At 41.2% G+C, this 12,760-nt stretch overlaps 2 protein-coding genes across 10 annotated transcripts in view; one reads left to right on the top strand and one right to left on the bottom strand.

Annotated features, from left to right (window-relative positions):
• Positions 1 to 1,585, top strand: part of FRY (FRY microtubule binding protein) — a 424,070-nt gene extending 422,485 nt beyond the window's left edge. For all 6 annotated transcript variants that reach the window (XM_043477466.1, XM_043477462.1, XM_043477461.1 and 3 more), the window contains one exon: positions 188 to 1,585. In XM_043477466.1, coding sequence (XP_043333401.1) covers positions 188 to 446 — 259 coding nt within the window. In that variant the 3' untranslated portion in view covers positions 447 to 1,585. The remainder of the gene's footprint in view (positions 1 to 187) is intronic.
• The window catches only part of ZAR1L (zygote arrest 1 like), an 83,723-nt gene that overhangs the window by 19,255 nt on the left and 51,708 nt on the right, over positions 1 to 12,760 (bottom strand). The window lies entirely within an intron of this gene.

Genomic DNA, 12,760 nt, shown 5'->3' with positions numbered 1-12,760 from the left:
TTATACAACTCTGAATATTAACCAAAAAAGCCACAGGATTATATTTTGGATAGCTGAATTGTATAGTGTATGAATTTCATCTCAATAAAAGCTTTTGTATTCAGAAAGTAGTTTTCTTGTACTAATAAAGACTCAACCTTATAAATTAACAGTGCCTCTAACCTCTGCTGCTCTTTTCTGCCTGCAGAAGTCTGTGGCCCAATGACATCTTTGGAAGCAGTTCTGACGACGAGGTCCAGACACTACTGAATATTTATTTCCGTCATCAAACTCTGGGACAGACGGGCACTTACGCGTTGGTGGGGTCTAACCAGAGCCTGACTGAGATCTGCACCAAGCTGATGGAGTTGAACATGGAGATCCGGGACATGATCCGCAGGGCCCAGAGCTACCGGGTCCTCACTGCCTTTCTTCCAGATTCCAGCGTTTCCGGCACTAGTCTCTGACAGGAGCCTCCCATCCCCCATGGGTGCCAAGCTGGGGGTGCTGCCGTGCTGGGGTGACGTCATTCAGTGTCTTCTCAGCCTTCAAAAGGCTTGGTCAGACTGTTCTCCCTCTTGTTACCTGTAGGACTTTTCATAAAGAGGATGGCAGAACTTCCCACATGTAGCAATACTCTAAGAACCAAGGTAGCATAGGACAGTTTTGGAACAGCCTCCACCCATCATTCTGTGTGGCACAAACACGTTATCCTTTTACTGAGCAAATGCAACTCACTACTGAAGATGTGACTTCCATTGCATACCAAAGCCAACTACTCTGAACAATATCTTCCTTTCTAGAAACAATTTTAGATTGGCAAAAGTGCAATGTTTTCTTCACTAAATATTTTATATTCTAAAACTTGTACATTCTTTTTCCTTTTTTTTTTTTTTGCTTTTGTTTTTTTTGTGTGTGTGTGAGGTGAGCTGAGGAAGGAGCAGGCAGAATGAAGCTGGCCACTGAAAACTGTAAGACGGTCAAAAGCTGACAGCCTGTGTATGTGAAAAGGGAATTGTAAATGGACAATTTAATGTACACTGAAATTTGAATACCATTACTGTATCTAAAAGGAGCTGCTATGAAGTACCTTTCTTATGTTGCTAGGCTACTGTCTCGGTAAGCCCTGGATCTCTTTGCAGGGGTCTGTGATTAAGACCCTTGCACCAAAAATGGTCCAGATAGACCTTTTTTGAAGGATCTTGGCTGCTTTTTACTAGAATGTTGCTTTTATGAACATATTTATACTACAAAAGGATGAGTATTAATTTTAACCAACTTTGCCATTTTGTAGAAAAAAGTTAAAGACATCCACATTATAAATTCCAAGTCTTTCCACCTGTTACGCATGCATATTTTAATATCCACATGGATAGCCAGAAATAGGACATAAAGGTAAAATATGAGTTGTCACTTCGTTTCTTAAGAAATGTCATTTTATTTGTAATATATATGTAAAGGGCCATTCTTAAGTTTTCTCCTTAAATTTAATGCTGTCAAGTGTTAGCTGTGTGCATGTAAACCTGTTGCACATCAGAAACATATTCAAAGTTTATCTATGTAACTTATTCACTCTGTAAATACATTTAAAGTTTTTGTGATGTAATCTCGGTTGACATTCTGTTTAGAACTGCCTTTAAACTAAAAAAAAAAAACAAAAAAACAAAAAGATACCACAGGTTTTATTTCTACTTAATGAAGATTTTTGCTTTGATTTATATTTTTGCATGTGGGTTGCCATGGTGACAATCCCAAGGAGTACCACACTTGTGTGTTCCATGACTGGCAGCCAGGGGGTTGTGAAGCAAGTACCATGACCCTGGGAAGAGGGGGGGTCTCTGTAACCTCTTGAGGTAGACACCAAAGACTGTAACCCTCAACCAGCTCTCGCTACAATCAGAGGCAAGAAACCCGAAAAAAAGAGCTCTCATTATCCACAGCCTGTCATTAGGTTGTCATCCTTAAAATTTTGAAAGAGACTCATTAATGATAAGGAAAAAGTAGAGAGTTCTATTCTTTCACAATAACCCATCTATTCTTCACCCAACTCAAAAAACAGGATCATGGAAACACATAACAATCTAACTTCTATGGTCTCCCTATTCATACTCCTTAGATTAACCAACGTAACTTGCTTTCTAATATACAACTAAATCATAAGCAGTAATTTTTCTAGAAGTATCCACAACAGAGTCTGATCCAAGATTTTCTTAATGTTACCACAGATACAATTATTAACTGGTTTTAATGACTTTCTGGACATTGCTGTCAACATACTATTTTGATGATTTTCAACTTACCCTAAAGATGATTAACCATAATCATTAGGAAAAAACAATCACAATCTCCCTGGGGAAAAAAAATTTTCACAAAATGCAGGTTTCTGTGGTTAACAACACTAGGCAACTCTTGAGTTCTGCTGGGACCCCCACTAGAAAGGACTGATTAGTCGTGACTGAATTTTCCACCGTGGCCTCTTACCCAGCAAAGAACCATCATGATTGGGTTATTCTTTAAAAAAGAGAGTTTTTCAGTAATATCATCTGTAGTCATAAGAAGTAGTGGGTTTTTTGGTTTTTTTTTTTTTTTTACTGTTTTCTTATTTTTTTAAACAGGTTAGTTACTATGAAAGAGTTCTACTTTTCCTGTTTCTTAACCTCCTCTCCCTTAGTGAAGCAGAAGGGCCCTCTGAAGCTGCAAATAGGCCCCAGTGGAGCGCAACAATCAGTGGCTTTAGAGCTGCCCTCAAGTCTCCTGGAGTATCGTGTTCTCCCTCTGTTACTGAAGCCTTAATGTTCACTTCCCCAGGGGCAGGCACAGGAGAGGAGGAGTAGAGTATCTGCCCTCTCCTTTAGATGCCTATCTCCTCACCTCTGAGAAGGAACACCTCCTCCTACCACCATGCTTTTTAGCCCCAGAATGTCACATACTTTATCCACTGGCATAAAAAAGCAATTCAGGTAGGTGTACTGCAACTTAAGACATAACTTGATTAACCTGTAGTGTCCAAATTGAGTATTTCAGTAAAAGCACCATACATTTTAGAGGCATGTGAATGTCTTATTCCCACCAATAGGTAAGACTGTTACTGTTGGTAAAGATGTGAGATAAAGATCCTTGTAATTTAGCATTGCACACGTGTGTACAAACATGCATAGAGTCGATTCTTAAGGCTCTTCGGGTTCCAAACTAACGCTGTTCCTTTCAGTGAATTGTGGAATTACAGAAATAAGGTGGCGGTTGCGGGGGGGGGGGGGGGGGTGGTGGAGAGGAGTGTTCCAGGCAGGGAACAACTGGGAGTGCCCAGAGAGGTGATGGAAGCTCTGTGCCCTCTCCCCAAACCCTGCCCTATGCATCTGTTCCCTGTGGGTGTTCATCTGTAGCCTTTATCATATCCTTTAACAAAAAAATCAGTAAACAGTACTACCATTTAAGGCATATCCCTCTCCAAAGCTTGGTGTTATCCCTTCTACAACCTCACTGCTCAGCACACAGATCAACATTACCTCCGTCTTCTGGGAGCCTGGCAGAAACACGGATCCTCAGGTCCTACGCCAGACCTACAGATTCAGAATCTGCATTTTAACAGAACCCTCGGAGAGATCCCCAGACAAGGACCTGAGCTCATCCTCTCACGAAAACACCAAAATCACAACTATCTGCTGAATAACCATCAGGAAAAATGACTAGAACCTACCAAAAAAGATAATCTACTTTCAAAGATAAAAAAGCAGCCACAACAACATGGTAGGAGGGTTCCATTTGCCATATAATCAAATCACACACCCACAGAGTGGGTGACCCAGAAACTGGAAAATCATTTCATCACAGAGGTTCTCCCACAGGAGTGAGAATTCTAAGTGCCAGGTCAAGGTTCCCCAGTCTGGGGGTCTGGCCATTGGGAGGAGGAGCCCCCAGCGCATTTGGCTTTGAAGGCCAGAGGGGCTTGACCGCAGGAACTCCACAGAACTGGTGGAAGCAGAAATGCCACTCTTGGAGGGTGCACATAAGATTTCATGCACACTGGGACCCAGGAGAAAAAGCAGTAACTTCATAAGAGCCTGGCCCAGTCCTACTTGCTAGTTTTGGATGGTGTCCTGGGGAGGCAGAGGGCAGCTGTGACTCATTGCAGGAACAAGGACACTGGTGGCAGAGGTATTGGGGACTACTCATTTGCATGAATGGTCCTTGAGGCTGCCATTTGAGGCCAAGACCTAGCCTCACCCAACAGCCCAAAGGTTACAGTGCTGAGATGCCTCAGGCCAAACAACACAGCCCTGCCCTTCAGACAGGCTGCTTAAAGTCTTCCTGAGCTCACACACACACCTATAAACACACCTCTTAACAGAGCCAGAGGGATAAGACCCAACTCCATCCATCAGTGGGCTGGCATGAATCCCTCCCACCAGGAAGCCTGAACAAGTCTCTTGGGCCATATTCATCTACCAGAGGGAAGACACCAGAAACAAGAGGAACTACAATGCGGCAGACTGTGGGACAGTAAACACACAAAGTTAGACAAAATGAGACAGCAGAGGAATATATTCCAGAGTAAGGAACAAGATAAAATCCTAGAAGAATAAATAAGTTAAACGAAGATGGGCAATCAAACCAAAAAAGAATTCAGAGTAATGATAATAAAGATGACCCAAGACCTCAGATGTCCTTTTTATCATAGGGGACTGGAATGAAAAAGTAGGAAGTCAAGAGATACCAAGAGTAACTGGCAAATTTGGTCTTGGAGTACAAAATGAAGCAGGGCAAAGGCTCACAAATGTACTGGTCATAGCAAACACCCTCTTCCAATAACATAAGAGAAGACTCTACACACGGACATTACCAGATGGTCAGTACCAAAATCAGATTAACTAAATTCTCAGCAGCCAAAGATGGAGAAGCTCTATACAGTCAGCAAACACAAGACCAGAAGCTGACTGTGGTTCAGATCATGAACTCCTTATGGCCAAATTCATATTTAAATTGAAGAAAGAAAGTAGGGAAAACCACTAGACCATTCAGGTATGACCTAAATCAAATCCCTTGCTAATACACAGTGGAAGTGACAAAAAGATTCAAGGGATTAGATCTCATAGTCAGAGTGCCTGAAGAACTATGGACAGAGGTTCATGACATTCTACAGGAGGCGGTGATCAAAGACCATCCCCAAGAAAAAGAAATGCAAAAAGGCAAAATGGTTGTCTGAGGAGGCCTTACAAATAACTGAGAAAAGACAAGAAGCTAAAGGCAAAGGAGAAAAGAAAAGATATACCCATCTGAATGCAGAGTTCCAAAGAATAGCAAGGAGAGATAAGAAAGCCTTCCTCAGAGATCAATGCAAAGAAATAGAGGAAAACAACAGAATGGGAAAGACTAGAGATCTCTTCAAGAAAATTAGAGACACCAAGGGAATATTTTATGAAAAGATGGGCTCAATAAAGGACAGAAATGGTAGGGACCTAACAAAAGCAGAAGATATTAAGAAGAGGTGGCAAGAATACACAGAAGAATTATACAAAAAAGATCTTCACGACCCAGATAATCATGATGGTGTGATCACTCACCTGAAGCCAGACATCCTGGAATGTGAAGTCAAGTGGGCCTTAGGAGGCTTCACTACGAACAAAGCTAGTGGATGTGATAGAACTCCAGTTGAGCTATTTCAAATCCTGAAAGATGATGCTGTGAAAGTGCTGCACTCAGTATGTCAGCAAATTTGGAAAACTCAGCAGTGGCCACAGGACTGGAAAAGGTCAGTTTTCATTCCAATCCCTAAGAAAGGCAATGCCAAAGAATGATCAAACTACTGCACAATTGCACTCATCTCACTCGCTAGTAAAGTAATGATCAAAATTCTCCAAGCCAGGCTTCAGCAATACATGAACTGAGAGCTTCCAGATGTTCAAGCTGGTTTTAGAAAAGGCAGAGGAACCAGAGATCAAATTGCCAACATCCACTGGATCATCGAAAAAGCAAGAGAGTTCCAGAAAAACATCTATTTCTGCTTTATTGACTACGCCAAAGCCTTTGACTGTGTGGATCACAATAAACTGTGGAAAATTCTGAAAGAGATGGGAATACCAGACCACCTGACCTGCCTCTTGAGAAACCTCTATGCAGGTCAGGAAGCAACAGTTAGAACTGGACAAATAGGAAAAGGAGTACGTCAAGGCTGTGTATTGTCACCCTAATTATTTAACTTAAATGCTTAGTATATCATGAGAAATGCTGGGCTGGAGGAAGCACAAGCTGGAATCAAGACTGCCCGGAGAAATATCAATAACCTCAGATATGCAGATGAAACCACCCTTATGGCAGAGAGTGAAGAACTAAAGAGCCTCTTGATGAAAGTGAAAGAGGAGAGTGAAAAAGTTGGCTTAAAGCTCAACATTCAGAAAACTAAGATCGTGGCATCCAATCCCATCACCTCATGGCAAATAGATGGGGAAACAGTGGTTGACTTTATTTTTCTGGGCTCCAAAATCACTGCAGGTGGTGACTGCAGCCATGAAATTAAAAGACGCTTACTCCTTGGAAGGAAAGTTATGAACAACCAAGACAGCATATTAAAAAGCAGAGACATTACTTTGCCAACAAAGACCCATCTAGTCAAGGCTATGGTTTTTCCAGTGGTCATGTATGGATGCGAGAGTTGGACTGTAAAGAAAGCTGAGCACCAGAGAATTGATGCTTTTGAACTGTGGTGTTGGAGAAGACTCTTGAGAGTCCCTTGGACAGCAAGGAGATACAACCAGTCCATCCTAAAGGAGATCAGTCTTGGGTGTTCATTGGAAGGACGGATGCTGAAGCTGAAACTCCAACCCTCTGGCCACCTGATGCAAAGAGCTCACTCACTGGAAAAGACCCTGATGCTGGGAAAGATTGGGGGCAGGAGGAGAAGGGGACGACAGAGGATGAGATGGTTGGATGGCATCACCGACTCAATGGATATGGGTTTGGGTGGACTCCGGGAATTGGTGATGGACAGGGAGGCCTGGCGTGCTGCAGTTCATGGGGTTGCAAAGAGTCGGACACAACTGAGTGACTGAACTGAAATGAACTGAAGAAAAGCAAAAAGCAAGGGAGAGAGGGAAAGGTACATCCAATTAAATGCAGAGTTTCAAAGAATAGCTAGAGGAGACAAGAAGGCTTTCTTCAATAAACAGTTTTTAATAGTAGAAGAAAACAGCAAAAGGGGAAAGACTAGAGATCTCTTCAGGAAAACTGGAAACATCAAGGGAGCATTCTGCCCAAAGATGGGCACAATAAAGGATAAAAATGGTAGAGACCTAGTAGATGCTGAAGAAATCAAGAAGCAATGGAAAGAAAACACAGAAGAACTGTATAAAAAAGATCTTAATGAACCAGATTACTACGATGGTGTGTTTAGTCACCCAGAGCCATTCTGGAGTGCAGTCCAGTGGGCTTTAAGAAGCAATGCTGTTAATAAAGCTAGTGGATGCGATGAAATTCCAGCAGAACTATTCAGATCCCTAAAGGATGATGCCATCAAGATTTAGCACTCATTATGTCAGTAAATCTGGATGACCCAGCGGTGGCCAGAAGACTGGAAAAGGTCAATTCTCATCCCAATTCCCAAGAAGGGTAGTACCAAAGAATGTGATAACCATCAGACAATTGCACTCTACTCCTATGCTAGTAAGGTCATGCTTAAAATCTTGCATGCTAGGCTTCAGCATTATATGCAACAAGAACTTCCAGATATTCAGGCTGGGTTTAGAAAAGGAAGAGGAACTAGAGATCAAATTGCCAACATTCACTGGATTATAGAGAAAGCAAGGGAATTCCAGAAAAACATCTATCTCTGATTCATTAACTATACGAAAGCCTTTGACTATGTGGATCATGACAAACTGTGGAAAGCTCTAGGAGAGATGGGAATACCAGACCATCCTACCTGTCTCCTGAGAAACCTGTATGTGGGTCAAGAAGCAACAGTTATAAACCTGTATGGAACAACTGACTGGTTCAAGATTGAGAAAGGAGTATGACAGGGCTGTCTGCTGTCACCCTGTTTGTTTAACCTATACACTGAGCACATCATGAGAAATGCAGGACTGGATAAGTTACAAGCAGGAATCAAGATAGGTGGGAGAAACGTCAACAATCTCAGACATGCGGAAGATACCACTCTAATGGCAGAAAGCGAAGAGGAAGTAAAGAGCCTCTTGATGAGGGTGAAGGAGAAGAGGGAAAGAGCTGGCTTAATACTAAATATTAAAAAAATTAAGATCATGGCATCTGGTCCCATTACTGCATGGAAAATAGAAGGGGAAAACGTGAAAGTAGTGACTGATTTTCTCTTCTTGGGCTCCAAGATCACTGCAAATGGTGACTGCAGCCATGAATTCTGATTTCTGATTTCATGGCAGGAAAGCGATGGCAATCCTAGACAGTGTAGACAGTTGAAAAGCAGAGATAATACTCTTCTGATAAAGGGCCGTATAGTCAAGGTTATGGTCTTCCCAGTGGTCACATATGGTTGTGACAGCTGGACCATAAAGAAGGCAGAACACCAAAGAACTGATGCCTTCGAAATGTGGTGTGGAAAAAGACTCCTGAAAGTTCCCTGGACAGCAAGGAGACCAAACCGGTCAATCTTAAGGGAGATCAACTATGAACATTCACTGGAAGGACTGATGCTGAAGCTGAAGCTCCAATATTTTGGTCATCTGATGCACACAGACGACTCATTTGAAAAGTCCCTGATGCTGGGAAAGATCGAGGGCAGAAGGAGAAGAGGGCATCAGAGGATGAGACAGTTGGATGGCATCACTGATGTAATGAACATGAACTTGGGCAAACTCCAGCAGATGGTAGGGACAAGGAGGTCTGGCATGCTTTAGTCCATGGGGGTCGCAAAGAGTCGGATATGACTGGGCAGCTGAACAATGAACAACAAGGAAGTAAAAGACCTCTACTCTGAAAACTGTAAGATGCTGATGAAAGAAACCAAAGATGACACAAGCAGATAGAAAAGATACACCATGTTCTTGGACTGGAAGAATCAATATTGTCAAAATGATTCTACTACCTAAAGCAATCTGCAGATTCAGTACAATCCCTACCAAATGATGGAAGGGCATTTTTTGCAGATCTAGAACAAAAAATCTTGGTCTGGAAGCACAAAGACTCCGAATAGCCAAAGCAATCTTGAGAAATCAAAACAGAGCTGGAGGAACCAGGCTTCCTGACTTCAGACTGTATTATAGAGCAATAGTAAGCAAGGGCTTCCCTAGTGGTTCGGGGGCTAAGAATCTGCCTGCCAATGCAGGGGACACAGTGGTTCGGGGACTAAGAATCTGCCTGCCAATGCAGGGGACACAGGTTCAATCCCCACTCCAGGAAGATCCCACCTGCAGCAGAGCAACTAAGCCCACATGCCACAACTACTGAGCCTGTGCTCTAAAGCCCACAAGCCCCAACTACCGAGCCCTGGGCACCTAGAGCCCATGCTCCACAACAAGAGAAGCCACCACAAGGAGAATCCCCGTTCATCACAACTAGAGTAAGCCTGCACACAGCAACAAAGAGCCACCACATTCAAAAAATAAAATAAATAAATCTTAAAAAAAAAATAAAGCTACAGTATTACTGTGGTAATACTGTAATAACAGTAATAACAGTGTGGTATTGGCACAATCATATGGAATAGAAAGTCCAGAAATAACCCACACACTTATCGTCAATTAATCCATGATAAAAGAAGCAAGAATAAAAACTGGAGAAAAGATAATTTCTTCAATGAGTGGTGGTTGGAAAACTGGGCAGCTACATACAAAAGAATGAAATACTCCATAACACCACACACAAAAATAAACTCAAAATGGATTAAAAACCTAAATATAAGACTGGATACTCTAAAACTCTTAGAGGAAAACATAGGTAGAACACTGACATCAATCACAGCACTATCTTTTTGGATCCACCTCCTAGAGTAATGAAAACAAAAATAAACAAATGGTACCTAATTAAAGCCTTTTGCACAGCAAAGAAAATAATAAACAAATTGAAAAAATAATCCACAGAGTGGTAAAAAATATTTGCAAACTATGCAACTGACAAGGGATTAATCTCCAAAATATACAAACAGTTCATGAAGCACAATATGAAAAAAAAAATTCGAATCAAAAATTGGGCAGAAGATCTAAATAGATCACTTCAAAGAAGATATACAGATGGCCAAGAGGCACATGAAAAGATGTTCGGCATCACTAGTTATGAGAGAAATGCAAATCAAAAGTACAATATCACTTCACACTGGTCAGAATGGCCATCATCAAAAAAAAAAAAAAACCCACAAACAATAAATGGTGGAGGGCTTCCCTGGTGGCTCAGTGGTACCTGAGCCATTGCAATAGTGGTACCTGCAATCTGCCATTGCAGGAGACACAGGTTCAATCTCTGATCTGGAAAGATTCCACATGCTGTGGAGCAACTAAGCCCATGTGCCACAACTACTGAGCCTGTCTTCTGGAGGCTGGGAGTTGCAATTACTGAGCCCACGTGCCGCAACTACTGAGCCCATGTTTCACAACTACTGACCTTTACACACCCTAGAATCTGTTCTCCACAATGAGAAGCCTGTTCTCCACAATGAGAAGCCCATGCACCACAACTAAAGTAGTCCCTGCTTGCTGCAATGAGAAAAGCCCACATAGCAACAAAGACCCAGCACAGCCAAAAATAAATAATAAATTTAAAAAAAATTTTTTAAAGAGGGTTCCCTTAAAAGAATAAGAAAATAAATGCTGGAGAGGGTATGGAGAAAAGGAAAGTCTCCTACACTGTTGGTGGGAATGTAAATTGAAAGAGTACTATGGAGAACAGTATGGAGGTTCCTTAGAAAACTAAAAATAGAGCTACTATATGATCCTACAATCCCACCCCTGGGCATATGTGTGGAGAAAACCATACTTTGAAAAGATATGTGTACCCCAATGTTCATTGCAGCACGATTTATAATAACCAAGATATGAAAGCAATCTAAGTGTCCATCGACAGATAAATGGATAAAGATGCAGTATATATACACAACTAAATACTATTCAGTCATACAAAAGAATGAATTAATGCCATTTGCATCAACATGGATGGACCCAGAGATTATCAAACTAGGTAAGTCAGACAGAGAAAAGGCAAATATCATATGTTATCACTTACATGTGGAATCTGAAAAAAAAAAAAAGATACAAAGGAACTTATTTACAAAACTGAAACAGACTCACAGACTTTGAAAACAAACTTATGGTTAACAAAGAGAAAATCTGGGTGGAGAGGAATAAATTTGGGGTTTTGAGGTCAATGTATACACACTACTGTATATAAAACATAAACAATGGGAACCTAGTGTATAGCACAGGAACTCTACTCAGGACTCTGTAATAATTTAAATGGATAAGGAACTTGAACAGATATATGGACATGCATAACTAAAACACTCTGCTGTACACCTGAAACTAACACATTGTAAATCAAATATACTCCAATATAAAATTTAAAAACAAATTAAACAAGAAATAAGGGGACCTCCAGACTGCTTTATCAGTTACTTACACCTGCTTCTAAATATCTGTCCAAAAACATGAATGTTAGTGGTGGTTTTACAGCATCTTAATTATGTAAAAACTAGAGGCTTTTTAAAGCTTCTTTATACACTTACTCAGAATTAATTACTGTGTGAATGCCTATCATGAGCTGAGCTTTTTCCTTCATTCAGCAAATATTTATCACATACCAGTTCTCTGAGCTAGGCACTGTTTTGGGGGATACTGCAGATACCAAAACAGATACATCCCTGTCCTCAAGGATTTTATGTTTTCATAGAGAAGATGAACTTGTTTTATCTATGCCAGGCCATGAAGAACAAAAAAACAGGACAAAGTAACTGGGATATGGTTCTGGGTCAGAAAAGGGGTCAGAGAAACCTTTCTAATATAGTATTTAAGCAAGTGGGAATGAAGTGAGGACAGAGAATAGATACCTGGGGGAAGAAAGATCCAAAAAAGGGAGAAGCAAGTGCAAAAAGCCTGAAGCAGGAGCTTGATCCCCTCCTGAAGGGACAGCAAGGAAGCCAGAAACCTGAGTGGTCTGAGTGCAGAGGTGAGTGGCCAGAGGGTGGCACAAAGGGTCATGTGGCCCAGGAAGAACCTGGGCCTTTTCTAAGTGAAATGGAGAGCCATTGGATGTTGGGAGGCAGAGCAGTGATAGCCTCTGACCTCTGACCTATGTTTTAAAAGGATCTCTCTTCTTGGAATGATGAAAAAATTCTTGAAATAGCGGTGATCATTACACAACATAGTGAATATACTTAATGTCACTCAATTGTGTACTTAGATGGTAAACTTCATGTTTTTTATATATATATATATATATATATATACACACACACACACACACACACACACACATATATATATATATATATTTTAACCACAAAAAAAATAATTTTTTTAAAAAGGATCACGCTGGGACTTCCCTGGTGATCCAGTGGTTAAGACTGCCTGCCAAAGCCTGTTATACAGAGTGAAGTAGGTCAAAAAGAGAAAATATCATATATTAATGTATATATATGGAATCCAAAATGATTGAGTCTCTCTAATGAACCTATTTATAGAGGAGAAATGGAGACGCAGGCATAGGGAATGGTCTGCCCTGCCACAGCTGGAGATGGACACACTGGGAGGAGAGAGGGGAGGACAAACTGAGAAAGTAGCATCGACATATACACACCATCATGTGTAATACAAATAGCTAGCGGGAA

Source organism: Cervus canadensis, chromosome 9, assembly GCF_019320065.1.
Source record: "Cervus canadensis isolate Bull #8, Minnesota chromosome 9, ASM1932006v1, whole genome shotgun sequence".
NCBI lineage: Eukaryota > Metazoa > Chordata > Mammalia > Artiodactyla > Cervidae > Cervus > Cervus canadensis.
The sequence above is the reverse complement of the archived record's forward strand: the minus strand, read 5'-3'. Positions and strand labels throughout refer to the sequence as shown.